Source organism: Xiphophorus maculatus, chromosome 18 (genome assembly GCF_002775205.1).
Source record: "Xiphophorus maculatus strain JP 163 A chromosome 18, X_maculatus-5.0-male, whole genome shotgun sequence".
NCBI classification, from domain to species: domain Eukaryota; kingdom Metazoa; phylum Chordata; class Actinopteri; order Cyprinodontiformes; family Poeciliidae; genus Xiphophorus; species Xiphophorus maculatus.
The window spans coordinates 12,975,919-13,002,503 of NC_036460.1; the positions used below are offsets into that span (position 1 = coordinate 12,975,919).

The 26,585-nt window shown below is 37.5% G+C and overlaps 1 protein-coding gene across 3 annotated transcripts in view; it reads right to left on the bottom strand.

Moving 5' to 3' along the window:
- igsf11 (immunoglobulin superfamily member 11) overlaps nt 1–26,585 on the bottom strand; it is a 114,387-nt gene that overhangs the window by 68,488 nt on the left and 19,314 nt on the right. Inside the window, exons 1-2 of one of the 3 annotated variants that reach the window (XM_023351881.1) lie at nt 16,051–16,084; nt 9,042–9,071 (exon numbers count right to left, since the gene is read on the bottom strand). The exons of 1 other annotated variant lie outside the window; for it this stretch is intronic. In XM_023351881.1, coding sequence (XP_023207649.1) covers nt 9,042–9,071; nt 16,051–16,075 — 55 coding nt within the window. In that variant the 5' untranslated portion in view covers nt 16,076–16,084. Of the gene's footprint in view, nt 1–9,041; nt 9,072–16,050; nt 16,085–26,585 lie in introns of those variants that run through there. One more of the 3 variants, XM_023351879.1, reaches the window with a different exon arrangement.

The window sequence follows — 26,585 nt, forward strand, 5'->3', positions numbered from 1 at the left end:
TGCTGACCCAGTTGTTGCCACCTTTGAACTCAACTTGCTAGATATCCAGCAGGTTTCAAACACTGGGTGGTTCAGTGATTAACGTTGGTGCTGTCGACGTTAATGAGCATGGCTCTTTTTTGCCATTTTTGTAGCTGGCATCTGCCCACTTTACACATGCAGAGAGAAAACAGTACAGAGCCTTGCTGGAGGGCAGAGTACAGACAGCTAACATACTGTAGATTAATTAAAATAACAGTGTACTGAAAACTGTATCCAACTTTATTAGCTCACAGTTGCAATGCATATGATGGGTTTATAGAAGCATTTTTGCCCAGATATGGGAGACAATTAAAACCAATGAAGACCTCTAAATTGCATAATTCTTTATTTCTAATATAATATTTAACATTATATTATTTTTTAGGACAGTAACAAAACATTTTTCAAAGGGGTGGTGGTATATATTTTCAAGGCAGTACTGTGCTATAAAATGGCACTATCAAGTGATTATATTACCTTCAGTTGTTATACAAATGCTATACTGTCACCTTACTAAGATAATGGCCTAATTCATTTTTTGCCAAAAGTGTGTTAGCTTTTTTTTGTTTGGTTATTTTTTATCTTTTCCCAAAATCACTTTTGGCAAAACATAAAAAATAAAATAAAAAATACATAGGCCATTATTTTATATGAAGCACAACTTTAAAAAAAATTACTTCATAATTTGACACCTTGAAATTGGCCCTCTGTCTCCAAAAGAAGCTCAGACTCTTTCCAACACTGAAACAAGCAATAACACTCATATAGAGGAATGAAATATAAAAAATATTAAATCTAGACTCAAATCTTCCTTATTGTTTCTGTTTATAAAAAAGCAGCTGTATGGCCCCGCAATCACAGAAACATAGAAAAGAAGGAGTTTAAAAAAAAACATGCAAGCAGCAACAGCCCAGGCTTGTTGAAAAACTTTGCTAGTCATGTGGCATTCATTCAGGCAGATACGTATTGCAGTGAGTGTGTTCAGTGGTTTTCAGTATCAATGCAGAAGCGAGTATTGGTTTGTCATTGGCTAATAATTTCCTCGACAGGATTTGCTGTATAAGTCTCTTGTCTCATAAGGAGAGTGAGACAGCAAAATTAACAGGCAAAGGTCAGAGATAAAGTAAAATTTAAAACTTCAACACAGTCTATGCCGACGGCAAGCTATCGTTTCTCAATAGCTGAGTGTCCAGATTCTCTGTAGGAAGCAAGGTGTAGAACAAGGGGCTGGTTTTTACCAAGCTAAATCAAGTCTAAAATTATTCATAACCCTGCCAGTTACAATTAAATTATTTTTTTCAGATGGAAAATGAAACACTCACCTTTCTGAAGATAGAAAAACAATGTAAAATGACTATCAATTCTGAAAAAATATTTTTATTTACAGTTACTGAAAATTGATGTCAAATATTACTTAGACATTTCCCACTAATCGCTGGCACACATTATAGAAATCAGCCCACCTTGTATCTGTTGACCAGTTGTTGTTTTTTTCCAATGTTTTCAGTTGTGATGTGGCTATTTAGTATTTTCAAAACATAGATGACAGATTTTATGTGTATGTCCAGGTGTCAAGTATATAAAAATATTACAACAAGAAGTTTCTCTGTAGAGGAAACTATGAGACAAGTGCAAGGACAAGTTAATTTACAGTGGACATCTGATCACACAGAGGCCCCTCAGTAACAAAGTGGCTGGGACTGTTAATTGAAAGCAATGTTTGCTTCAACTTTAACAGGATTATAATTCCTCTGAACTGTCATTTGAAAGGCAAGATGACTGGGGAGTATTTTTGCTATGGTGCAAGATTTCAAGTCCTCTATGATAGCAACCATCTTCTCTGTTTCATTCTATAAAATATGTACCATCTAGACCTGTATCCGTCTCTCGAATACATTTTTCACAGTCTTGGTGTGAGCAAGAGCAGAAAATGCAGTCAACACCCCAGAAAGAACCAGAGACAGTGAGAAAAGTTGGACACAAATGAATGGCTGTCATTATAGAGGTCTTGACATTCAAGTCGTTCTCTGAAGGCAGCAGTACACACCAATGCACTTCCATGGTGACCAAACTCAATGTGGGACTAAATAACGAAGGAAAGCCCCAGCACATTCTTTAGTTGAACTAAATTTTAAGTGTGACATGGGGATTCTTTGTGCTACAGGACAGCGTGATACATGAAAAACAACGAGTTTCTGTTGGCAGAAATAGTAGCTGCATCTGTTTAAGCTCAATGGGTGATACTAGACTCGAACTGCATAGTACCCCGACATCACAATCCAACTTGATCCAATGTGTCACACAAATACATTGAAAATGTACATTTTTATTTATTTTTATGCAAGTCTGACAGAACAGAGTAGAAAAGAATAATATTTTGTTTGTGCCTCTTACAAAATGTGAAAACCTGAGTAAAGACTAGGATTAATGCAAACAGCTTACTGGGTTTGTTGGTAATAGTGGTGATAACAGTTTATGACAAAATGTATAACAACTTGCTTTTTTCTAAATCCAAGTATGGGAAACCCTTTAAACAAAAAATGAATCCGTGAAAATTAAAATAAGCCAATGAAATAAGGGGCAAAAGGCAATACTGCAGCAAAGCTTTTGTTTCTAGGTCCTGGGATGCCTGCAACTGTAAAAGAATACCAAGGTTGCAGGCATCAAAGGAGACTCTTGGGATGAAAATGGATGTAACAGTTTACTTTTTGTTTTAGTCTGACTAATAAGTTTTGTTACAAAGCAGGACTTTAACAACAAAGGTTGTAAATAAACCTAAAATTCCATGAGTTGTATCCTAAAAGATATAATTTTAAGACTAAATAAGATTTTTGTTGTAATACATTCAGCAACAAACTTTTTTTACATCTTGAAATTTTTCATTAGGTTTTAAATTATTTTTAGTAACATTCAATAAGTCAAAGTCCATTTTATCGCTGCCATTTAAAGTTCATTTTTATCTGCGCCATTTTAGAAATAACACTTTTCAGAGAGATATTTTGCTAAGATACTTTAAAAGAGGTGATAGTTAAACAGACTGCATTATCTGCAACCTTTTGTGTCATGAGTCTGCCCCTTTAAATTCTCACTTTAGTTTTATTTTTTTAAGTGTAATATCACTGGATGAATTATTGTTGCTTTAATGTTTCATCTTAATCCTTTCGACAGTTTGTAACTTAAGTCAGGCATTTTTTGTGGTTTCAGATCCATACACTTAAATTCACAACTTTTACATATTCACCTTAATTCCATCTATTCCATTCTTTTTATCTTTTTTTAGCTGATTTTTACAAACTTGCATTACTGGTTTCCTGCTCTCGCAGCCTCCCACTCTCTCGCCAAACTTCAGTGTCCCTCCATTGTTCCCAGATGATATTGTATGAACTCTCATTACAGGGGTGGTAATTGGCTCCTGTGCTCAAGATCCTCTTTATTATCTGTCAAATGTGGGCTACATCTCTAAGCTGATTAGCCAGAGCTGCCTTTTCAGCATTTCAATTGAGACCATTTTGAGTAGTCAAGCAGATTGCATGCCTTACATTCATTACTAACATTCTTAGAGGATTACACAATATTAAAATACAGTAATCCAAAAAGCACATTACGGCAGTGTGGATAAAAGAGCAATAGAAGAATGACATCAGGGTACATTTTAATACTGGTCTCACAGGGAAATGGTTGAAGTAGCTATTAAAAGCAATCCAAAGCAATTTGCAGCAGCAGAGAGACTTTCAGTTTTAGCATGAATGGCCCAGCTGGCAATCACTGCTGTCACACATGTCAAGCACACACACAAGAGAGTGTTTGTTTTGCTTTAAAGAACCAAGCAAGAAATATATTTGAAACCACATCACATTTCCACACGCACGGTGCTATGCAAAAATATTCATTCCATTGTTTTCATGTAAATTGTTTACATTTTGTTGCGTTACATCCACCAAATTAGATTTTAAATTTTTTGTATTTATTAATTTATTTTTTTGCAAGGAAAATTATTCATGGTGTTTTATTTGTTTCACAAATACAAATCTGTAATCACAATGTCCTATGATACTTGTATCATAGAACATGATACAAGTCTTATGATACAAGGACTTGTATCATGTCCTTGTATCATGTCCTCACACCTGTGAGCCGTTTGGGTGAATGTTTCTGCCAGTTTTGCACATCTAAAGACGCCGGGTTAAAAAAAAAAAAAAAAACAAGTCTCTTGTTCTACACTGTGCTTCTTACAGAAGGTCTGGACCCTCAACTATCGAGAATTGATTACTTTCTGGAGGCATGGACTCAGATTTAAAATTTGACTCAATTGCTAATGTTTGGTCGTGACGTGTAATGTGGCAGTTCGATTAAGACTAAGGAAATTCTGTGCACTACAAGCAACCCCATGAGGAGTGGGGTCATGAAATATTTTCCAGCCATTAAATGACTTAAACATTCCTCTTGCTCTGACTTTAATTGCACAGTATTTGGAAGCATGGCCTACATAAACTGAATGGCTTTATTCAATTTCTCCACATGCTCCTGCCAAACTATAACCCTATGAAGGGAGACTACAAATCTAAAACTGCAGAGAAAATTGATGCCAATCGTTCACAACTCCTGTCTGTTGATTGGCCCAGTTTATAATCAACCAGACAAATCAGTGGGAGAAGTCCTAGACAGAGCACTGAAGGGAGATGAGAATCGAGTAAACCTGTATAGGAAGGCAATAGGCTGGCTAGGTTTTTGTCAATTCTTTGCAGAAGCTCAAGCCCAGAAGGATTCAGTGTATGTGAACATAACTTCATAACTCTAGATAAAGATTCCCAGGTCTACACTTTGACATATGTTGTATGTATGAATACACTTTGGTATAAGTCATCCCCATTGTAGCTCTGGTTGTGTGTTTAAGGTTGTTGTCATGCTTGAAGGTGTGACAATATATAAAAATTGTACAGCAGTATGTATCGCTTTGCGTGGCGCTTCATGCCAAATTTTCTAACACTAAACCAATGACCTAATAAAAGTGTCAAGAGGGAGACTGCTAATTAGAAAGCTGAACCCAAAGCCCTACAGAGTTGTGAGCACCCATGTGATTAATTTCCCTCTCCGACAACCACTGTTCATATTATTTCAGAGATTCCAAAAGGAAATGTCCCTTCTAAGACCAGAGGGAAGTAAACGAGCAAGAGTGGGAAGAAGCAGAAGCGAAAAATCTATTAACCTGAGAAGTGAAAAAAAAACAGGGTATGACTTCTAGAAGCAGGACTTTAAGTGCAAATATGATACCATTTTAGTATTAGTAGCTATATTGTGTGTAAGAGTGGCAGCTTGTGTCAATTTCTTTTGTCACCAGTATTAAAGACAAATATGATCATCTGAAAGTATTAGTGCATTTTTAGAAAATACGCTCATGCCTTCTTTGTTACTGTGCTTTATCATTCCATCTCTGAATGACTCAAACATTTTTTCACATGCACACACACACACACGCCGACGCACACCCACTAATCCATTCAGTCATTGCTAATCCACATGTATCCGGGTGCAGAGTTCTGCCAAACACGGCTGACAATCATGTCACTCGTGGCGATGTCTCACCTGTCTGTATTTTGCTCGTCACTGCTGTCATTCCTGTTGTTGTACCCAGTTTATTTGAAGAATAAACCTTGTACCATGCACTGAATATAGCACGCTACATCTGGAGATCATCAGTGTCACACAAAAGCATTTGTCTGCATGAGTGCCGAGTAAAGCTCTGCAGCTCCGCTGCACTTATAGTGACTGTCTGGGAGTAGACTGACGAGAAGGAGTATAGACCTAGACATGAGGATTTCTTTACCTCTCATGATCCATTTGCCACAACAACTGAAGCAGAGCAGGTGCAAAGCACAAGAATGCTTCTAGATAATATTTACCCTGCTCTCATATAATCTTTTAAGGATTTGGGAAAACAAGCATTTTACGGTACAAAACATGCCAATTGATGTTGACGTATTTTGATTAAGTTCTGTGTTGCAAAAGTGATTGAAGGCACTTTCATGAGATAACATGGGCTGAATTTAAAAAACTTCAATTACATTTTTTTTATTTTGTCAAAATTTAACTTGTTTTGTTTTTGGAAGAAAATAATCAGTCAGGTTCAATTAGAGTAGGTTAAGTGTGTACATAATTTAGTAGACCACTTGTAATAACATTAAAACATAATGTTTAGGTTTATACAACTATTTTTTGAAAGTAAAACACTAAGAGATAAATGAGAAAAAATAAGGTAGATGTAGACTACACTGGAATTTTTTTTAATCTACCAAGGGCTATGATGGGCTTAAGCTTAGTACTGCTCTTTATGTAATGTATTGCACAAGCATAATAGGTCAGTATTATGTTGGTCAGCGTCCACGTTGGAGTTTAGAAGCGTTATGGGTCTTCAGTTTCCTGTGGTTTTTCTTGAAGTCCTATGCTTGAATGAGGTCAGGAGGTCAGACAGGTGTGGAGCAGGGTGAGAAGTGTAGGTTAAATTCAATGTTCTAACCTACTTGCTGGTTTTAGCTACATCTTGGGGCACACTATTGCAGTTTTCTGGCCAATTACCAATCTTTGAAAAGTCTGACCTGCTGATTCCGATTTTAGCCGATACCAATTTTTTTTCTGAAATGTTACTAAATATAGCAAAAAAGTCATTGAAATGAAATAGTGTGGTGACTATTGCTAATTGCAAATATGAAGACATGCCCTGGTGGGCAGCTCTATCAGTCAAACCTCTCTCACAGGAGAGCAAAAGAGGACAGAGGCTGATTTTTAGACCTTTGCAGAGGTAGATGAGATTGGTGAATAAGATCAGCTTCACATACAAGTATCACCTGATTACTGATCCAAAATTAAGAAAATCAGCAGCTCTAATAAATCGGCAGGCCGATAAATCGGTGCGCCCCTACCCCATTCTACCGTGCAAAGACCTTACACATCTGGGGAATCCTGTGGTTTAGCTCTGATGGAATACATTCTGTAAAAACTAAAATGTGAAAACTTTTTAAAAATCCAAAGAGCATTTTTATGGTATTTATGTTCAAACTACTCAGTGTGGTCTCTGATTATAGAAAACTGGATTAGAAATGGATTTCCACTGAGTGAGGGATTGTCTTGCATCACAAACAGCTTTAAAAAAAACGAACCCATAAATAAATAAAAAAATAAATAGATAAATTAGGTAGCACTGCAGGGACATCTAGAGATTTAGTTGGATGAAATTGAAACACCAAAAGAAATCATGAGGAACAGATCATGAAAAAAAGGATAGGAAAATAAAAGGAATGAGAGAGAAAATTAAAAACCCATGGGAGAGAAGAAGCAGCGAGATTAGGATTGAGAGGAGGACCAACTAGTAACACAACAGGGACTGAAAGGGCAAATGGTTTACGAAGAGAATTGTCTCATTAAAATCACAAAAAACACAGAAGGACTTTCAAAAATCCCGGAAATTCATCTGAAAACAAAACTGTAGAGAACGAAAGACGAAAAGATGCTGACAAGTAAAACCTGGTGAAGGGGGCAGCAGATGGAGGGGATTATTCAGAACTAAATCTACACAGGGAAGGCCACAGACGTGTAGTGCTACAGACTCCAGCTGCCAGAAATAGACCTAAAAGAAGTGCTGTCCCACCAGTACCATAATGATCAAACACTGCCTGGACAGTAAAGCATACAACAGTTACAAGTCCTGCCATAAACAACATGAGAAATCTCAGGACAGATACAATAACGACGTCCCACGATACTTGTATGTTCAATAAATTCACCTAGGGAAATGAATCCGTTGAGTCACTAGTTTCATATGTTTGACTACACACACTCCTAAGAAACTTTGGACCATGTTATTCCAAAAAAAATCTACTTAAATTGCATGTGAAGAAACCAATTTATTGCGTGTGTGTGGCTTTGTTTCAGATTGAGGTTGTGTGTGATTGTAGCATGTATGATTACATGACACTTGTCCGGTATTTCTGTTTTCTGTGACTGGCAAAAAAGCCTAATTTGCAAACTATTTACTCAGCTGTAATTGAGAATATGGTGAAAATAATGAAACACACAAATCCCCTTAACTCCAGATACTGACAAAAGCCTGAAAATCATTTAGTTTCTATGCTGTGAACAGAAAAGAAAAACCAAGCCCAGATGGGGATTGCATGAAAAGAACAGAGTTAATTCACCCCTTAGCTAATATGTGCCCCATGTTGTACTCTGCTCCTATTACTTCGACCCAGTCTATTTCCAATTTGCACCTGTAAACAAACCACTTATGCTAAACCACTGCTGCTTACCATAGTTTTTTCTTTTTTCTGTGTGTGTAAAAAGAGGAAATACTCTTAAATGCTAAGCCTTTTATTTTTACAATGTTACTGCTGAAACACTGAGTGTCTTCAAATCTAGACTAAAAACCCACCTGTTCAGAGTTGCTTTTGAAACATAATCAATTAAGAATTTAACGATGGCACTCGACTTAATGTAATGTTTTGATTGTTGATTCTATGTTGCATGACTTTGTGTTTTTATGATATAAAGCACTTTGAAATGCCTTGAAATGTGCTATACAAATAAAATTTGATTAATTTGATTTGATTTACATTAACTTTGTATTATGTTATGCATATGTAATACATTGTTTTCAAGGGTTGTGACTCTGATCCCCATTTGGGTCAGATTACTCAAGGAATATGAAACATTAGGATGCAGATCAATCTATAATATTCCTAAGTGACCTCCTATTGATATTTATTACTTACAGCGTTGGAGTCTTATGACCTCTCTTCCCAGTATCTGGCTTTGATTGGTAGATTAGATTAGAAAATTATTTCACATGATCAGTTGTCAAAATGTATATGAAAAGCTCTAAAGGAGAGCACACATTGTCAAATTTATATGAAATGTCTCTTTAAGGAAATCTTTTCACCTTATTCCACCCTATTTTGATGACCAAAATGGTAAAAGTACAATTTGGTAAGACAGAGCAAAAAAAAAAATCATAGATTAGAAAGTTTTACCTTTTCCTGTGTGCAGATCAAACCGTGAACCTGTAAATAATAATAATAAAAAAATCCATTAAATTACTGTTAACAATATATTTACTCACATTGCATGCAAAGCAACTCACTATATAAGTTTAAATCAGCCTACACTTTTCAAGTTTTCTGTCAATTTAGGATTACCAAAAGAATTTCTCTTTTCTAGTTAAAAAGTTTTTAGATTTTTTTTTCTTCTTCAAATTCAGAAGTTAACATACACAAATATCTTAACTATATTGGAAAGACCAAATGATGACATAATAGTTTTGTGAGCTTCTATTTCACAAAATCTGAGTTAAAGCAGGAACATCTTTGGATATATTTTAAGGCAACGACTCAAACACAGCACTTATTTAGTGAAATCATAAAAGTAAAAGGAAGTCAACCAATACATCAGGAAAAGAACTGTCCAGATGGCAGATTTATTCTTGGCTACCATTTGTGAATGTCTTGAGGTGCCACATTCTTCTGTTGAAGCAAGTCTATGCAATAATAAAACCATGAAAATATCCAGATATCATAGTGTGCAGGAAGGAGACACGTTCTGTGATCCTGAGATTGATGTAATTTGTTCCAAACCAAATATCTAAAATTCATTCAAGAAAATAAAACCTCAAGAATTTTTTAAGATGCCATCTGAGGATGTTAAGATTATCCAGAGTAAAGGAAGTCCTGCAATGACAGACTGAAAGACATCCCGGTGAAAAAAAAAAAAAAGTTACTCAAATCTAGACTGCAGTTTGCAAATGCACTCAGTAATAATGTTCTGTCCAGTGGTCTGTTCAAACTAAAACCGAATTGTTTTGCCATAATAATCACTACAACCTCGCAAGTCTGACAACACCATCCAGTCTGTGAAGTACAGTTGGAGCAGCATCATATTGTGTGGGTGTTTTTGCTGCAGGATGGTTTGGGGCACTTCACATATTAGAGAGCATCATTGGGAAAAATATTTTGTGAAACTTCTTAAGCAACATCTCAAGAGATCAGCCAGGAAGTTACAAGTTGGGCACAAACTTTTTCTTCCAAATGGACTATGACTCATATGCATCCTGCATCCTAGTTACAAAGAGAATTAGTCCATGTTTTGGAATAGCCTTAATCTTAGTCTCATAATCAATTGGGGTGAGCTCAAACGGTGCAAGCAAGTCAGCTTACAAAAATGACTCCATTATGCAAAGTTTGACAGGAGGAATGGGCCAAAATTCCAGCAAGCTATTGAGAAGAAAGGTTGTGGAAGAATACCCAAAATGTTTGACCCAAGTCACATAGTTTTAAAGGAAATTCCATCAAAAACTGAGAAAATGTGTAAAAATGTCTAAATCTGAAGAAAGTTTAAATAAGTCCTCATTATTCTGGCCTTTAACAAATACATATTTTTGGTAGACCTGCTGGGAAAACTTTGAAGATAGTTGAGGAAAATAAAAGCTTATGTGTATTTATACATCGTTTATAAACATAACCAAGTATAAATAATCTAAATATATATTCCTTTATTTAATCAGGTAAACCCTGTTGAGATCTAGATCTCATTTTCAAAAGGGACCTGAGCAAAAAATTTGAAAGATGCAAATGAAAGATCTTGTCTGAAATTCACAACATTTTCAATTTGCCCCTCATTTGCAGTTTATCTCAATTTTCTATTGAGCTGTGACACTAAAAACATACAATTTGTTTTTCCTACAGAAAGACTAAGTATATTCTATTCTTAGTGTTACATATTGACTTATTGCATAAGTGATAATGAGAGTGTGTTTGTGCACATGTGTGCTATTGACTAATTATCTGCCCTGAAAGAGGATGGTTAATTAAACTCTTCCCTAGCAGGGGGCATAAAGTAATTATTGTGCATGGTTGCATGAAAAACCACACAAAAAAAAGTCATTAACTACATGTGCTAAAAAATGTGTCACGTGTTCGCTATCTAACAGTCGAAGGAAAAAGCAGTATCAAACTTTGCATCGTAAGGTTCTCCGCCACCTTGAACTGCACGTGTGCCCAAATTAACAATTTTTTTAGTTTTATGTCTGTTAGGCAAAATAAAAACAGATGGCAGCTGAATGTGACTGCACTGACTTGCATGTGACAAGCTGCCAATATCAACTTTTACTGCTGTCGTCAGGCAGTTGGCAGCGATCAACCTGTCTCGCATCTATTCAAAGCTGAATGCACACACATGGAAGCGGCATACAACAGATCTAAGTTCTGTCTGAAAGAGTTTTAAAAAGTTACAGATGCTCTGACGTGAAGATGCAGTAGATATAGAAATATGTTGCATAGTAACAGCATAAAAATGTCCTAATTCTCTTTTGAATTGAAAATATTTTAATGATGTTTTCATCTTCCCTTTGAAGCACAAAAAATATGCAAATGCAAAAGAATTTGGCACCAAAAGGTATCCCCAATACTAAATTGTGCCTTCCAGCAAAGCTAAGTCGTTTTCCCCAGTAGAAGATTTCCAGTTTTCTATGGCCTCAGTTTTAGTTGGAAGTTGCACAGGTTAAAACTGGCTTGCTTCTTTTAAATGACAGAGCCATTGTCTTTCTGGGTTTTACATGTGCAAACAGAAACCTGCTCTATCTTCTGACTGATTAGCGGTTCTGCATAGTGGGAAGGTCCAGTGCAGAATTTATCAGTGACATTTTTGTAAGTGGCAGTAAATGTTTGAGGTGCTTCAACGGAACCTGCTTTGCAAAGTTATAATGGGCTATAAAAGTCTTTCAACAGGAGCAGGAATCTCAAAATAGCATTGTTTAAGATGTACATTCTTAGAGCACGAAAGTGAAGAGAGAACAAATTTTTAAAAAAGACTTTGATTCTCAAAACTTTAACAATACATCCTATTTTTGCAAAACACTGCTTCATTGTCCATCACTGTGACTCCATTCAGTGATCTTTGCAAACAAGAGCAAAACCTTTGATTCTCAGACTGAACAGAGACTGGCCACCCAGGGAACAGGAGGCCTGGTAACAACAGCAGCTTCTGTGGCATGCTAAAAAGAGCTTTGGATTTCTAACTGACACTTCCTCATATTGAATTGAATGCCAATATAGGTATTTAGATAGTCAAATCTCCCCCAAGAAAGAAAGAAGAGCGAACTGTAGATGTCCAAAGCTGGCAGAGACATATTTCTATGTTTAATTACAGAAAAAGTGCTTCTGCAAAGTATTGATTAAAGTGAGCTGAACATGAATTAATTTTGTTTTCAGATTTGTATTTGTTTTGGAAAAATAAAGTCCTTTCCATTCTTCCCCTTCCAGGCTCTTTGTAGGTCTGTCACATAAATTTGAACGTCATACATTGAAGTTTGTAGTTGCAATGTGAAGTAAACACACTGCATATATGTTGCCAAAATTGGAAAATATGGAATGCTGGAATTATTCAGAAAAAAAAACTCCATTTGCACTTACTGCATGTGTGACAAGATGAAGTAAAAAAGGAGTGAAATGGAAATGAGCACACAGTGTTAATCTCTATTTTCTGCTTGGGCTGGTGTTGCAGACTAAGGTGTGAGGCTGACACTTTGCTAGTCTGATCCTTCTCAGCTGCCGTCGCTCACAGGGGCAGGTCTTCATGCTACCTGCCACATGAGGCAAAAGTGTTGTGCACACAAGGGCACAAACATTTTATTGGTTCTTAAGCAACTGTGGGAAAAAAATGTGACCTATGTTGTTTTAAGCGGTTTTACCGGTCACACACACTATAAAAGTATTGCTGCTCTGAATTATTCCAATTTTGTACTCAAGTAATAGTTTATTTTGTGCCATTCATCATAAAGATGCCCAGCCCTCATTGACTTATAAGACACCCTAACATATTTGAAGATGCAGACAGACGTAAACAACATCCTTCACAAAATAAAGTGTCCTCTTTCAAAATGTGCCAAGCTTTTGAAACATACTCAGCTAACTGAAAATAATACCTGAATAAACATTGAAGTTCATCTTCACTCCCCATAGAAATTAAATCTGGGTAAACATCAAGGACTTTGCCAAACAATTCATTTCAGAGAATTGTATACAAAGGATAATATAACAAAAAGTGCATTTCATTTTCAAATTCACTTCAATTATACAGGGAACATTGTTGGTTTGTATTAAAAAAAAGAGTCCATCATTCTTTAATACTTATGACTGACCATAAATGCAAGCAAAATAATAAGAAAAAAAGCACTAAATGGTTTGATTATGTCAGCAAAAGATTATACAGTCTTTCTGCTCTGTCAGAAGATCATTAAACTCAGGGTGATTATTCTCTGCTTGAGTTCACCTCAAATAGACAGGATTTCATTACAACCACTTGGCCACTTTTCTGAGAATTTCAAACCATTGCAAGTTTAACAATTGGCAATGGCTGCCAAGGGCCTTCAAGAGAATGTCAGTTTCCATGGAGACATTGCCACCCCCAGCAGTGGTTCCCCACCATGAGGGTAAAAGGTAAATATATAAAATGGCCACAGAAACATGAGGTTTTCTGCTTCTATTTCTCCACTTGCATTCTATTACCCAGGATGAAACTTTCATTTGTGACTATTAATCTGAGCATCCTCCATGCTTTGTTGCTTACCTCAATGCTAATTTTCAAAGGTTTAAGTTGCTTTCTTTCTTTATGGGTATTTGTGACTAGGATTGCTGGTCACATCAAACATGGCATTGCAAGTGGATTTCACAGGATTCGCTTACCTAATGCGCCCAGTCTGAATGGTTGTGAAAAAGTGTGAAAGCAATACCTTCTACCTTCTTCCACTGCTTGGCTTTATTTGGTGTAGTTCATGCAGAAGCTGATACCTACACCTTTGCTAAAATAAAGCTGTTTGTATTTGAGAAGTGTACATTAGAATAAATTGTTTAGCAAAGGAATAACGAAGAAATATCATTGGGCAAAAGGCAACCTATCCTAGGTGCATCTGGAATATGTTGTCAATCCGTCAAAAGGCAATGCAGAGACACACAGGACAACCATGCACTCATAAATAGGAACAATTCTATGCTTGTTTAAAGTCTTTTACAGATCATCTTCAGTGAAGTATCATTGATTTTTGATATGATCTAATGCAATCTAGACTAATTACAAGATAGAAACTACCCTTCTGCCGTCTCAACAAGTGTAATACAAGAAGAACTTCTTTTTTTATTTCATAACAGGAGATTTGCATGTAGACACTGGCTGTCGAGTTTAATGCACTTATTTTCACATCCGAGGTTTATGATAATGGCTTGCACCCATTTCAACAGACACATGCTGAAACAGCAACTTGCTGGTGCTTCACTAGACAGCGCTCACTTCACATTTCAATATTGCATGGCTTAAAATCTTGTTACACCCAAAATATTAACCCAGCAGAAAGTAAGCCTGAAAATATATATGCCTTTTTATTTTATTAGAGGTAGAGTTCACCGACAGTTACAGATAATGAACTTCTAGTTGGCTGCACCACTGACGATTTGATTGAAGTCAATGTACTTTGCTCTAAAATTGATCTGTATTTTCCTCTTCGATCAGTCATCTGAATAAAACTGTATCTCAGTTCTTGTGCTTCAAGTAATTTTGTGTATTTTCTTCCCCAATTTGCATAAACTGGATTGGGCGGGGGGTGGGGAGGTTTACACCTCTGGAAGGCCAGAAAGGCCATCAGCACTACCAGGACTTTTCCCTGGAGTGCTTCAAGGCAATTACGCTGATAAACTAAGCAGTATTAAAATAGAGGAAAAAAATTACAGTTGAAAACTGATTAGTGCATGCCTTAAGCAAGTGGCCCATTTTGTGTAGTTATTGGCCCAGATGTTAGCAGCATAGAAGTTAGCATTTTTAATTTAATTGGCTATGGTGTACAAAATAGCGTTGCATATCGCTGCCTCAGAGACAGGGTACGTTGGTCCATGTGGGTTTGTCCCAGCTTTCCTGTGCTGCTGTCAATCAACCTTGTTCACACTTCAGCATTTTGTGTGGATGATTAAACAGTCAAGATTAAAATCCACAGCACATGCATAGTCCAAAAGTTGTCAAAAGTTAAAAAATCATGGTACTTATTCCACAGTGTCTACAAATTACAAAGTTTTTGGGAGTTCTTATTTTTCATAGAATGGCAGAAAAGGTCATTTAAACTGAAGTAGCAGCGATGATACAGGCCACAAATTGGGTATTAGCTAAAAAGCTAAACATTAACCACACTAAGTGTACGTGATGACGGAAAATATTTCATTTAAAATTTTATTTTTTACTTCATTTAGATGGATTACAATCAGAACGTCAGGCTGATTGTAATTCAACTACCTATGCCAACAAGTGTTTTGTTTAAATACATTTTCTCTTTGGGTAGAACAGATGTAAAGACAACCAATTTATGGTATTGTAGTGTCCATTTATAGTCATCTTGGCATTTCCAAAATTTAAAAATTCTTCCATTTTTGCCAGTGTGAAGATCCTGAAATCAAATTACTTTGCACTCAGTTAAATATCATTTGTAGAAAGTCTTTATGTTTCTTATCTTTTCTGTTTTGTCATCCTTTGACCAACAGCAATCAAGGTTATACACCAAACAATTCGGTTTTAAGGTTATCCAGTCCAATCATATTTTTATCACATTCCGTTAAGTTTTTCTAATTAACCTCTGGTAACATTTTCATTCGAATAAATCCTTATTGAAATCTGTATTTGTTTTGTCATGGTTTGTAAAGCTTTGTATTAAAATAGCTCCGCTTCCTACAACTACATCATACTGTTTACATCATGATGCTAATATTTATAGTGATATCAAAATAGTGGAGTACATATACTCACGGGAAAAAAGAAAATGTCTCCCAAGTACACTCCAGGATTCAATAACTTGCAGCTTTAGTCATTTTAACTTTCATAACATGCTACATGATTTTTCCACAGTATGTATGTCATGTTGTGTAGATATTGTAGGAGCCCTATGCAGAGCAAACTGGGACAGCAATTAGTAGTTGAAGGTTTAACAACATTAACAAATTAATAAAAACTTACAAAATATGGTGATTACATAGAGCATCAGCAGGGTACAAACAGGAACCAGGTACATAAAGAATAACCAAGCAGTGAGTGAAAGAGAGGTGGTTAAATACTGAGAGTGAATGATAGAACAATAGACTGGGGCTGATTGACTAACAAGTTGCAGGTGTGACAGGAGAGAGAAGAAGGCATACTGAGAGAGACAGAGAAGGAGACAGAAAAAGTGAGAGAGAAAGAAAGAATCCACAAGAGGGTAAGGGAGACTAAACAGACAGGGGAACTATAGGAAAACAAATCTTACTGTATCAAAGAGTATCTAACAAAACATGAGGAATAAATAATAAACATAATCTAACTGGCTGAACTAAGTAAAACACAACAAGGCTGATAAAATCAAAATAAGAATAACAAAGGCAAACAGAGATAACAGATAAAACTATGAACCGAAAACTCAAAACAAGATCCTGACAAGATGCTCGCCTTTTTGAACATGGTTGCAGGTCAATGAGCTTGCCCTGCATTTATTTATGTGTAGTTTTATTCTGGTTCAGGTTATAGAGGACTTCATGTTTGACTTAAACATTGCAACGTGTTCAGATTTTGTGGCAACAAAACATGCCCATCAGCTTTGAAGATCTTTCATCTGACAACTCTGTTAAAGCAACCTTATTTTTTTTTAAAGGTTTTATTGGCTCTAGTCGCCTTTATTTGATAGTTAATTGACAGGAAAGTTGGTAACGAGAGTTGGAGAAAGACATGTGGCAAAGGTTGCCAGGCCAGGAATCGAACTTGCGACAGCCATGTCGAGGACTAAGGCCTCCATACATTGGTTGTGCTTAACCCCTGCGCCACCGCAGCACACCCAAAACAACCTTATTTTTAAATATTTTTTATTTATGCTGGATGCTATTATTTCTTTAAATCCTCAAGAACATAGCAAGATTAACATGTTTGTTTTCTATATTATGTAAAGAGCCTCTATAAGAACTTTGTTTCTTCAATTACATGGTGTCTCTAATGTCTGACGTAATTACTTGTGGCTGAGTACTTTTACAGTGTAAATTGCCACAGCAGCTTTGAGCATCTCTCAAACTCATTATTTATTTACAACAAATACAATTAATTGATTAACAGCAATTATCCAATAAAAACACAAAAGTAGATTAATGTTGCGGAACAGCACAAGAAGCCTTTCACAATCCGTTTTTTTCCTTTTAACCAACATTACTTTTTCTGTAAAAATGGATACCGCAGGCCAGGAGAGGAACGTATTGTATCTCCATAATGTTGTTTCTGTATTGTGCCTGAACACAAAACATGGTGCTTTTTGATTTCTAATTTTCCAACTCATTTTCATAGTTATTCCCAGCTCTGCATTTGTTTGTAGCATAATGATGTGAAATTTGCTTTGCAGTTTGTGCTCTGAAAGAGTAAGCCAACACCATTAAAACAAATCACTCTGGGGCACCTTCAGCATTGCATCCATTTCTGATGACATACCGGCTTTACTTGAGCACTGAAAAAAAGACTTAAAAGGAAGCCAGAAAATATTACAAACTTGTGTGCAAAGAAAACAGTTTAATTTGATTAAAATGGAAATGCACACTGGTGCAAAGGTAAAAATAAATACACTTGGTGGTTTAAGTACTTTTACACTTCTGTCTTTTTCTGGCTGCTACCCATTTCCTATTGTCCATAATGTCTGACCTGCAATTTCCAATTTGTCTTTCTTTGATAAGGATTACAATACAAAGAAAATTGTGTTGCCAGTTTTTTGATAGAAGTAGTCATTTGAAATAAAAAAATAGAACTACAAGATTAGCCTTATGCAAAGTATATGTGCCTTACATTTATCCGTTTTGTGAGTGAAGGCTTGAAACACTAAAAATGTTTGAATTTTTAAATTTGATGAATAAGATAAGGTGAAAATTTCTAGCGTCATCCAAAGGTTTAGGAAATACTGCATCAGAGATGTTTTGTTCATTCTAGAAGTGAAACCCACCTACATTGGTGAAGCGAAGCAGGTAGAAACAGAACTGCTGGACGTTGAACAAATGCACCTTCAAGCACTGTGACATGCGTCTCTCGGAGGTAAACCTACGCTCCTCTCGTCTGCTTATCTGTGTAGCCGGGAGAAGATCACTAGGTAGCAAGTCGAAATGTTGGAGACAACATTCAGCAACCAAGTCCCACCGGAGGTGAATTGTTCTTTTTTATCTTTCAAACAGCTTCATAAAAAAAGACATCCTTGGCGTCTGTTCACACATAATTTAATGACCCACCGTGTTCACACCTGATTCTTCCCCCTCCTGGGTCTTAATCAGGTTTTTCTTTTATTTTAGAACAAAAGCTTCATTAGTTTGCCTCTTTGAATCCGTAGGTGTGAATGCCACTGAGTGTGAATGCTTCTTTAGCATCAAATAAACATGCCTGCTGTCCTTGAGAGTGCCAGAGACAGATTTAAATACCATAAAGGAAAACTCCATTGTGATTTCACCAGACTGATTCTTTTTCTTTCTCATCACACTATGTTATTAGAAATACAGGTCATTATACCACAGGAGGCAGTAGAGGAGGTGTTAAAGATGGTTTCCTTTATGGACAATGATTTGTTTGTTTTACTTTACTGCTTGCAAGCCTCCTGGGCCCTAACCTACATTACAGCACAATGACTATTCATCATTGATGATCAGGCCTTTTAATAGAGCTCACATATAAAATGCATCTGCAAAAAAGCGAAGCATTCTCTTGTAAAACAATGAAATGTAGGTTTTATGACATTTTAGGTTGCTTATTATGATTCGGTGAATTTCTTCCTTTACAACAATGTGATTTAATTTATTGCAATTAAAGACTTTAGACAAAAATGTGATGCACATGTCTTAGATTTAGATTTGATTTCCAATCACTGATTTTCTACAGTTCTAACCTGACAATAACAATGATATATCAGCTTTGTGGTTATGGTGTATTCAGTGATTTGAAAGACTGGTCCAGCTTGTTTTACACTAGAATGGCTAGAGTTAGTCCACTTTGACGTATACCTATATCGGCTTCGATAGTCCAACTGGCCTGAAGGATTTTCTCTAGCAGGTGCTTTTGTTCTGTAAATAGGGCCATTACCTTATCAGTACCCTGGTAATGGCCTCAACGCATCTCACAGTTGCACAATTGTTCCTTAGACTTCGACTTCGACTTCGACTGACTTTGTTGTCATTTTCAACAGTATAAAATATGAATATAAATCTAAATATAAAATATAAAGTGCAGGACTGACAGTAAAATAGAAGTTATTTAGCTCTGTACATGTGCAAGGTATAAAGTGGAGACCAGTTTTTGAGTGCAGTCCAGTTAAGAGTTCAGCAGTCTGATGGCAAGTAGGAAAAAGCTGTTTCGGAACCAGGTGGGCCTGCACCGGATGCTGCAGAACCTCTTTCCAGAGGGCAGCAGGGAGAACAGTCCATGGTGGGGGTGTGAGGGGTCACTGATGATGTTTCAGCCTCAGGACACGCATCCTGCATCGATGGTTGACCTGACACTTCGCCCTTTTGCCTGAGCTGGGTGTGGAAGGTTGTTGCCGAAGCAGTTTCTCCTTGTGTGCCTTCTTCTCACTCACATGAGAGTTACCGAACTCTTTTGCAAGCTCAACCAGGAAGTCCACCCGTCTCTCCTGCACCCCAATGCATGCCTGATAAAGCACATGTGCATTCAGTGCTGCCATGTCAATCATGTTTGCCAGGTTTGCTGACCAGCTGTCACATAGTGATGGAACCTTGGTCACCCCCCGCAAGATTATGACTGAAATAAATGCCATTAGTTCTTGTGAACTAAATAGGTGAAGCAGTCACCTATTTATCCTCCACAGCACAAAAGGCTGCATGCAAATTTGCATGTGCAAAGTCTCCCAGATTTCTTTTGCTTACACTTTTTGCATGATTTTTTTGAGGTGGATCAACACAATTAATTTGGTTAGTTTATTTCTAAACTGTCATGTTATACCCTCTTAGCTTTATTTCAAAGAGAAACATTACTAATTTCTTTTAGAAAAACCTTTGCATATTTTTTGAAACAGATTCTATGTTTTGCAAACTCTATGTACATTTGGCAAAATGACCTGGATAATGCAGCACAACATCATGGATCAGCTGCAAAAGGTCACATCTCTCCAAAAACACTTCATGTATGCTTCAAAACTAAACTGAAGAGCACTACCTACAGGAGACCTGATCTCCTGCAGGTATCATAGATACCCACCCCCAACATGGACTATTCACACTCCTACCCTCTGGCCTGACGGTCAACGACCACATTTACAATTGAAGAAGGGATGCTAATTTGAGCCATCAGAGTCGTCAGGGTGGACTCCGGCCTTTTGGCCCTGCTGAGCCGATATGGGAAGGACTCGAAAACTGTACCATCCTAGTGGTTTTAAGCATAAAACCAGCTGATGAAAGAAAGCTTTCATCATTTCCCCAATGTTTAAAACTTAAATGGCCTAAATTGCATTGCGGGTCTCACTCCCACATAAGAAAAAAAAACATTTACCAAAGAGGTGGTGTCTTCAAATAGTTCATTTTGAAAAATAATGAGGCGTCTAAAAATTCAAAGACTATACAAATCTTACATCTAACACAAATGCAGAAGAAACACTTAATCCAAACATTCATTAGAAGAGCAGAAAGCGTCTCCAGAGGTCAATTAACCCACTGTGTGAACCGAAACCCCTCGGTACAGACGTCCAATAAACCCTGATAACACAGACCCATGAAGCACACATGCGCATACAGCAGAACAGGAAACAGAAGATAATCCTGACAGAAGATGAAAAGACATTTAAAAAAGAACACACACACACGCATGCACACCCCTACTCTCTCACTCACTGCACATTTTACAGAGCAGATTGCTGTCTTTTAATCAACAAGTCATGTTTTAATTGCAATAAGTGTGAAGGAAATAGGAGCCGTCGATGTGGCCCAGTCTGGCACAGGAGCACAAGACTCTCAGAGCCAACGTTGTGGATTCACATATGTTCTTATCATATCAGAGTGAAGTAGGGAAAGAAATATTGTTTTTTTCAGTTCTCACACAATCTGTGTTAACAGGGAAAGAGATTTAATTCCTGAAGTGAAAAACTATCCAATCAAGACAAAAACAGAGGATGTGAATATTTCCTGAAATAACAGAGACAACTGGGGAACTCAGTTTTCATTCTGGTCCTCTAAGATAAGATGCTCTACATGTTTCTCTTATTGTAGATAACCATTTCATTCAGGATAAAAAAAACAAAACTGACATATAGGATCTCCCTTTCAGCTATCCTCCACCTTGGTTTAGATTTCAGTCCATACCTTTAGATTTTTACAAAAACATAAACCACAAACTCCTCCACAGTCAGTTTTGTAGATGAATATGTCAGGAATATGTTCAATGACACAACAATGCATAGTAAGCATGTGTAAGCAGCATTCAATTGCTCACAGATGCAACACAGAGTGCCTCAAATTTGCTGGCACAAGCACTTCAGAGCAAAATATATACATGCATAGGAAGGAATGCATATAAAATGTACACAAGCACACCCCCACACGCATGAATATCTGCAGCACACACTGAATCTTCGCATCGTCACAGCACCTTTGCTTTGTGTTAAAGCAAGAGGTCAGGCTACAAAGACCTTTTGCTACTCAGGCCTTTAAATTGGTCCCAGTGAGATCCAATAGTTCAGGCCATAGGGCTCACCTCACCTGCATATTGAAATATTAGACTATGCCATTCAATCGATGGCCTAACTAGTTAGACACACCAGCTTTGGCAATGGCCTCCTGCATGATGGATCTCCTCCAAGCATGTGTAGGTTTAAGAAAAAGTCAACTGCTGAATCATCCCAAGAAATGATTGGGAAATTCAAACTGGACGCACATGGCTAATACATGAATCAGTTCAGTTTTTTTAATTATTAAATACAGTGAAAATGATATTTGAAAATAAAATGCTTGCTGTAATAACCTAAAGTCAGTGAAAGACCTGAAATATGACTGACATTGAAGGAAATCATAAACCCTGCTGTCTGAGCAACATTCATAACAGACGACTAATGCTGAACTTCAGACTACCTCCACCTGTTCACGGTTCACACTGTCTTACTGTGAGCATTCAGAGACATGATGGACATCAGATTTGACTTGGCCAAGGCACAGAAAAATTACCATGCTTGGTCTCTCGCCAATTAGATGAGGGAGCTGGTCTAACATCCTGTCAGTCAAGGGTAAAAAAGTACAAGGATTCTAGATAGCATGTTCCTTCAGATACTCAACTTTGCTCTATGCAATTATGTCAAGAAGGACTGAAAATACATATCAGTTTTAGTTAAAATTTTAAATGAGAAATTTATCTTAAATACATTTATGATTAATGAGAACCAAAGGCACCAAAAGCTGGTTCAATGATCATGGTGTTACTGTGCTTGATTGGCCAGCATACTGGACTGACACAAACCGTATAGAGAATCTACTATAGTCAAAAGAAAGAAGAGAGACACCTGACCCAACAAAGACCTGAAGGTCACTTTTAAAGCGACCTGGGCTTCCATTACACCTCAGCACAACCACGTTGATGGCCTTCATGCATTTCAGGCTTTTGCATCTCAACTGTGTCATGTTTTTTTTTTCTTGTTTTACTTTGTCTTGAAAGTTTGAGCATATTTAAAAAATGTCTGAAGGTGTTTTATCTACACATGCATTTCCTAAATAATTTATTTTACATAATACTAGTTTTAATTATTATAAATAATTTTGCTTATTGTGCTTTACATCATTTTAATGTTTATTCTCTCTTCCTGATGCACTTTGTGATATGTTATTTACATGCTGTGCAAATAAATGTATTATTTAAATAAACTTTACTTCCATCTAAATCCATATAAATAAGGAACTTATACTATCAACCCATCAACGTTCTCTTCTATCTGTGTTAAAATCCAATATAGGACCTCAATTAGCAGTTAAGTGTTCCTGAATGGCATCCTCCCATCTTATTTCAGCAGCCTGATTTCTCGACGGCTGCTGAGATGCCAGTACAGATGGACTGAGTGGAGATGAGGCCAGTTGAAGTGTCTGTGGAGCTAAACTCCTGGTAAACTGTGCCAGCAAAGAACCGCACCACGTTGAGGCCTGGCCCAGCTCTGGCAGGAAGAACAGGGGGCCCCCTTGTTTGGCAGAGGCTTGTTTACAAGAAACAAAATGCATTCAGATGATAATGAGTGCGAGTTCCCTTGTACTGTCCCAGTTTTCCTTCGTTATATGCTATGCAGTATGGATCTTCACCCAAACAGGGCACAAAGGACAACCAGACTCAAATCTACTTTTCGTTGATACAAACATGCGTAGACACACAAACACGCACTCTCCATCACAAACCACTCAGTGTCTGGTACAGAACGGCCTGATTGCTGGTCTTATCACCAAGGAGACCAGCATTAGGCGAGCGCCTGGCAGAGACAGACTGGCATTTAGCAATGAGGACCCCATAAAGCTTTCAGGCAGCCTTTTCAATGAACACAGGGACAAAGATGGAGTCACATGGGCAACACAGAATGAAAGAGAGAATGAAAAAGTGTTTGACATCTACATTGCAGACACGAACAATTAGAATTGTGAAACAGGGAACCAAAGTACAATTTAGAAACAAACAAGAGGGAGAAACCTCACTTTAAACAGAAAAAAGAACAGAAGAGGATAAAAAGACATAACAAATATGACTGAGAATTAGAGTTGCAGAAAGAAAGAAAAAGGTTTTTCCTCCTCTTTTAAAGTGGCATGAGCTTTACAGAGCTAAGTAAATAACCAGCGAGAAGGATGTTTCTAACGAACATAAAACACTATCCAAGTGTTAAGAGGCACATGTGTGAATTCAGCTGACGTCACCAACGAGAGAAGCTATTAATACTCAAGCCCACCTGAGTCTCCACCAGGCTGAGGAGCGAAATGCAGTGCAAATTAACTATGAAAATATTCATTCACAACTCCCCTGCTGAGGAGACAGAAAAGAAGGGAAATCAAGCATTCGGGTTTGATGAGAGCCCTTTGCCCTCTGTACAGAGAGCAGATGATTGAGGGATAGACGGAAGCAAAGACGTGCTAAAAGGTTAAAGAAGAGGGGATTTGGGCTGTGAGCTCCAGATGTTTTTAGAGCTGAAGGCAATATAGTGAGATGTGCTCATCCTCCCCATCCGATTCTCTGTTTCACATGAGCTTTGAGGTTATGTGGCGTCACTTACTACAGTCGTTAGAGGGCTTTGTCACTTGTAAACATAAGTCATTTCAGGTCCCTGAGTGTTGGTGAAACCTCACATGAGCTTTTCCATTCAGAAGCACTTTTCACGAAAATATCCTTCCAGCAGTCATAATTATGAAAGCAACCTCCAGTAGTTTATATTTGACAGGATGGCACTGTTCTGGGATGTCCCTGTTACTTCTAACACTAAATGTTGCATGCCTGAGGCAGAGAAAGCAGCAGAAAACACCTTTACCACTCATTTCTAGTAAGTTGTATATTTTATTAACAAAAACAACCTAAAAGAAAGTTGATACAACCTTTTTGATTAAAGGATTACTATTGACTTCATTTAAGTTTGATTCTATTAAGAACTTTTAAGGTGGAAAAGTGAGTTTGTAAATTATTTCAAGCTCAGTCAGACTAGATGGAGATGGATGGGCAGCGTTCATCAAGTAGGGTCAAATGTTCAACATAACCACAAAGGAAGAAGAGCCACTTTAAGCATGTTTATGACTGCATCTTTTTGTACTGCCAGGTACATAGCAGCCAAGAAACATCTATATTGAGGCTATGTCTGTTTTCTTTTTTTTTTTTTTTTTAAATGTTCCACAAAAATTTACAATGCAACCAGAAGCTTTACCCAGTGTGATCTACAGTTGAGGAAATGCCCGAGGAGCATAAAGATCTATAATGTTTTGTTGCCCTATTACAGATAAACTGGAGGAACATCTGAAACTCCAGAATTAAAACCTTGCATTCAGGCCATCTGTGTGAAAACACATCAGGTCAGGTTCTTCTCTGTAAAATTCAAACCCAACACATTCCTGTCAACATGGCTGTCAAAATAAATTAAGTCCATTTCAATGCAATTTCTGCACAAAAGTGTTAAGCTGTGAACACCAGACAGCTCCTCCTCTTCAGCTATCCTGAGTTCTCCTCCGCGCTCTCAGGTTCAGCGTCACGCTGACTGTTAAGCCAGGTGTAAAATGTGCCAATGCTGCTGTTTTGAACTCTCAGCTTCGCTTTCATCCACCCATCCACAATCAACTGGTCCGCAGTTATGCTCTCACTGACACTATTTAAGAATTTAGCCCTTAGCGCAACACTCCTACCCCTCCAGTGCCTGTGATGCTTTGATAACCAGCTATTAAACACTGAATCATGTACGCCTCATTTCAGCTTCACAGCTAGCTCGCAACGTTCATTTTTCATCTTAATCTAAAACAGGAGTAATTATAATTGGAGTCATTTTCTTTCTTCCCTTTGTGAATAGTGGTGGTGTAATCCGCAACTGCTGTAGCTCTGCTCTGCAACCTGCATTCACAAGCTTTTATCTGAACACTGTTTTGCTGTAACAATGGTGAATAGCATCTCTTGTGGCTGTGCAGGCACACTGATGGCAGTCTCAAAGGGTCCTGCTATTCCATGCTATCCTCAGTTAAACAAAGAGCATTTTTTCCATTGTGCTCAAATAAAACAAACATATCTCCACATCTTCCTTCACCCCCCAGTGTTACAGTAATAAAGAAAAAGCTATATCTCTCCCAGTTACTGCCTCTCTCTTTCTCACTTTCACTCCCTAAGCATTACGCAGCTCTTTTCTCCCTATTTACCCGGCACAAAAGAGGAGGCACACATTCAGCAGTGGCTATAGAGACCTGAATTCCAATGGGGATATTATCCTGTAAATACGGAGAAATCGCTGTGGAATGGGACAATGCCCGACGTTATTAAAGCACTCTCCAGTCGAGCACAATCGAGTCATTGATCATCTCATGTCATCGTTAAAACCCCGCATTTCATCTCACAGCTTTTCATAAAGGGAAAATGTCAAGCGTTTACAGGCCAGAGAAGATGGATCACTTGATATTCTGTCATTGATTATGAGATATGTCTATGAAGAGCCCACAGGTCCCTTTAAGGATACTCTGGCATTCCTGGTCCCTCTGACTCAGCTTGTTTCATTGTGTGATGATGTCCTTGCTAATATTGTACAAAGTGTTTTCAGTCCTCTTAGCAATCCTTGTGTCATCTTTACTGCCTTCACGTCACACTAAACCAATGACAGCGAGCAGTAATTGCACATCATTGTTGGTTTGCCATAATTACAGCTGTGACGGGGAGAAAAGACTTAATGGTCTTTTGGGTAATTACCCCAATTGACAAGATGGTGGCTAATTAGATTGTTTGACATTGTGTGGATGTATGCAAACGTGTTGATACATATATGTTGGCGTGTGCCTGTGTGTATGTTGTGTGTGTGGAAACATACA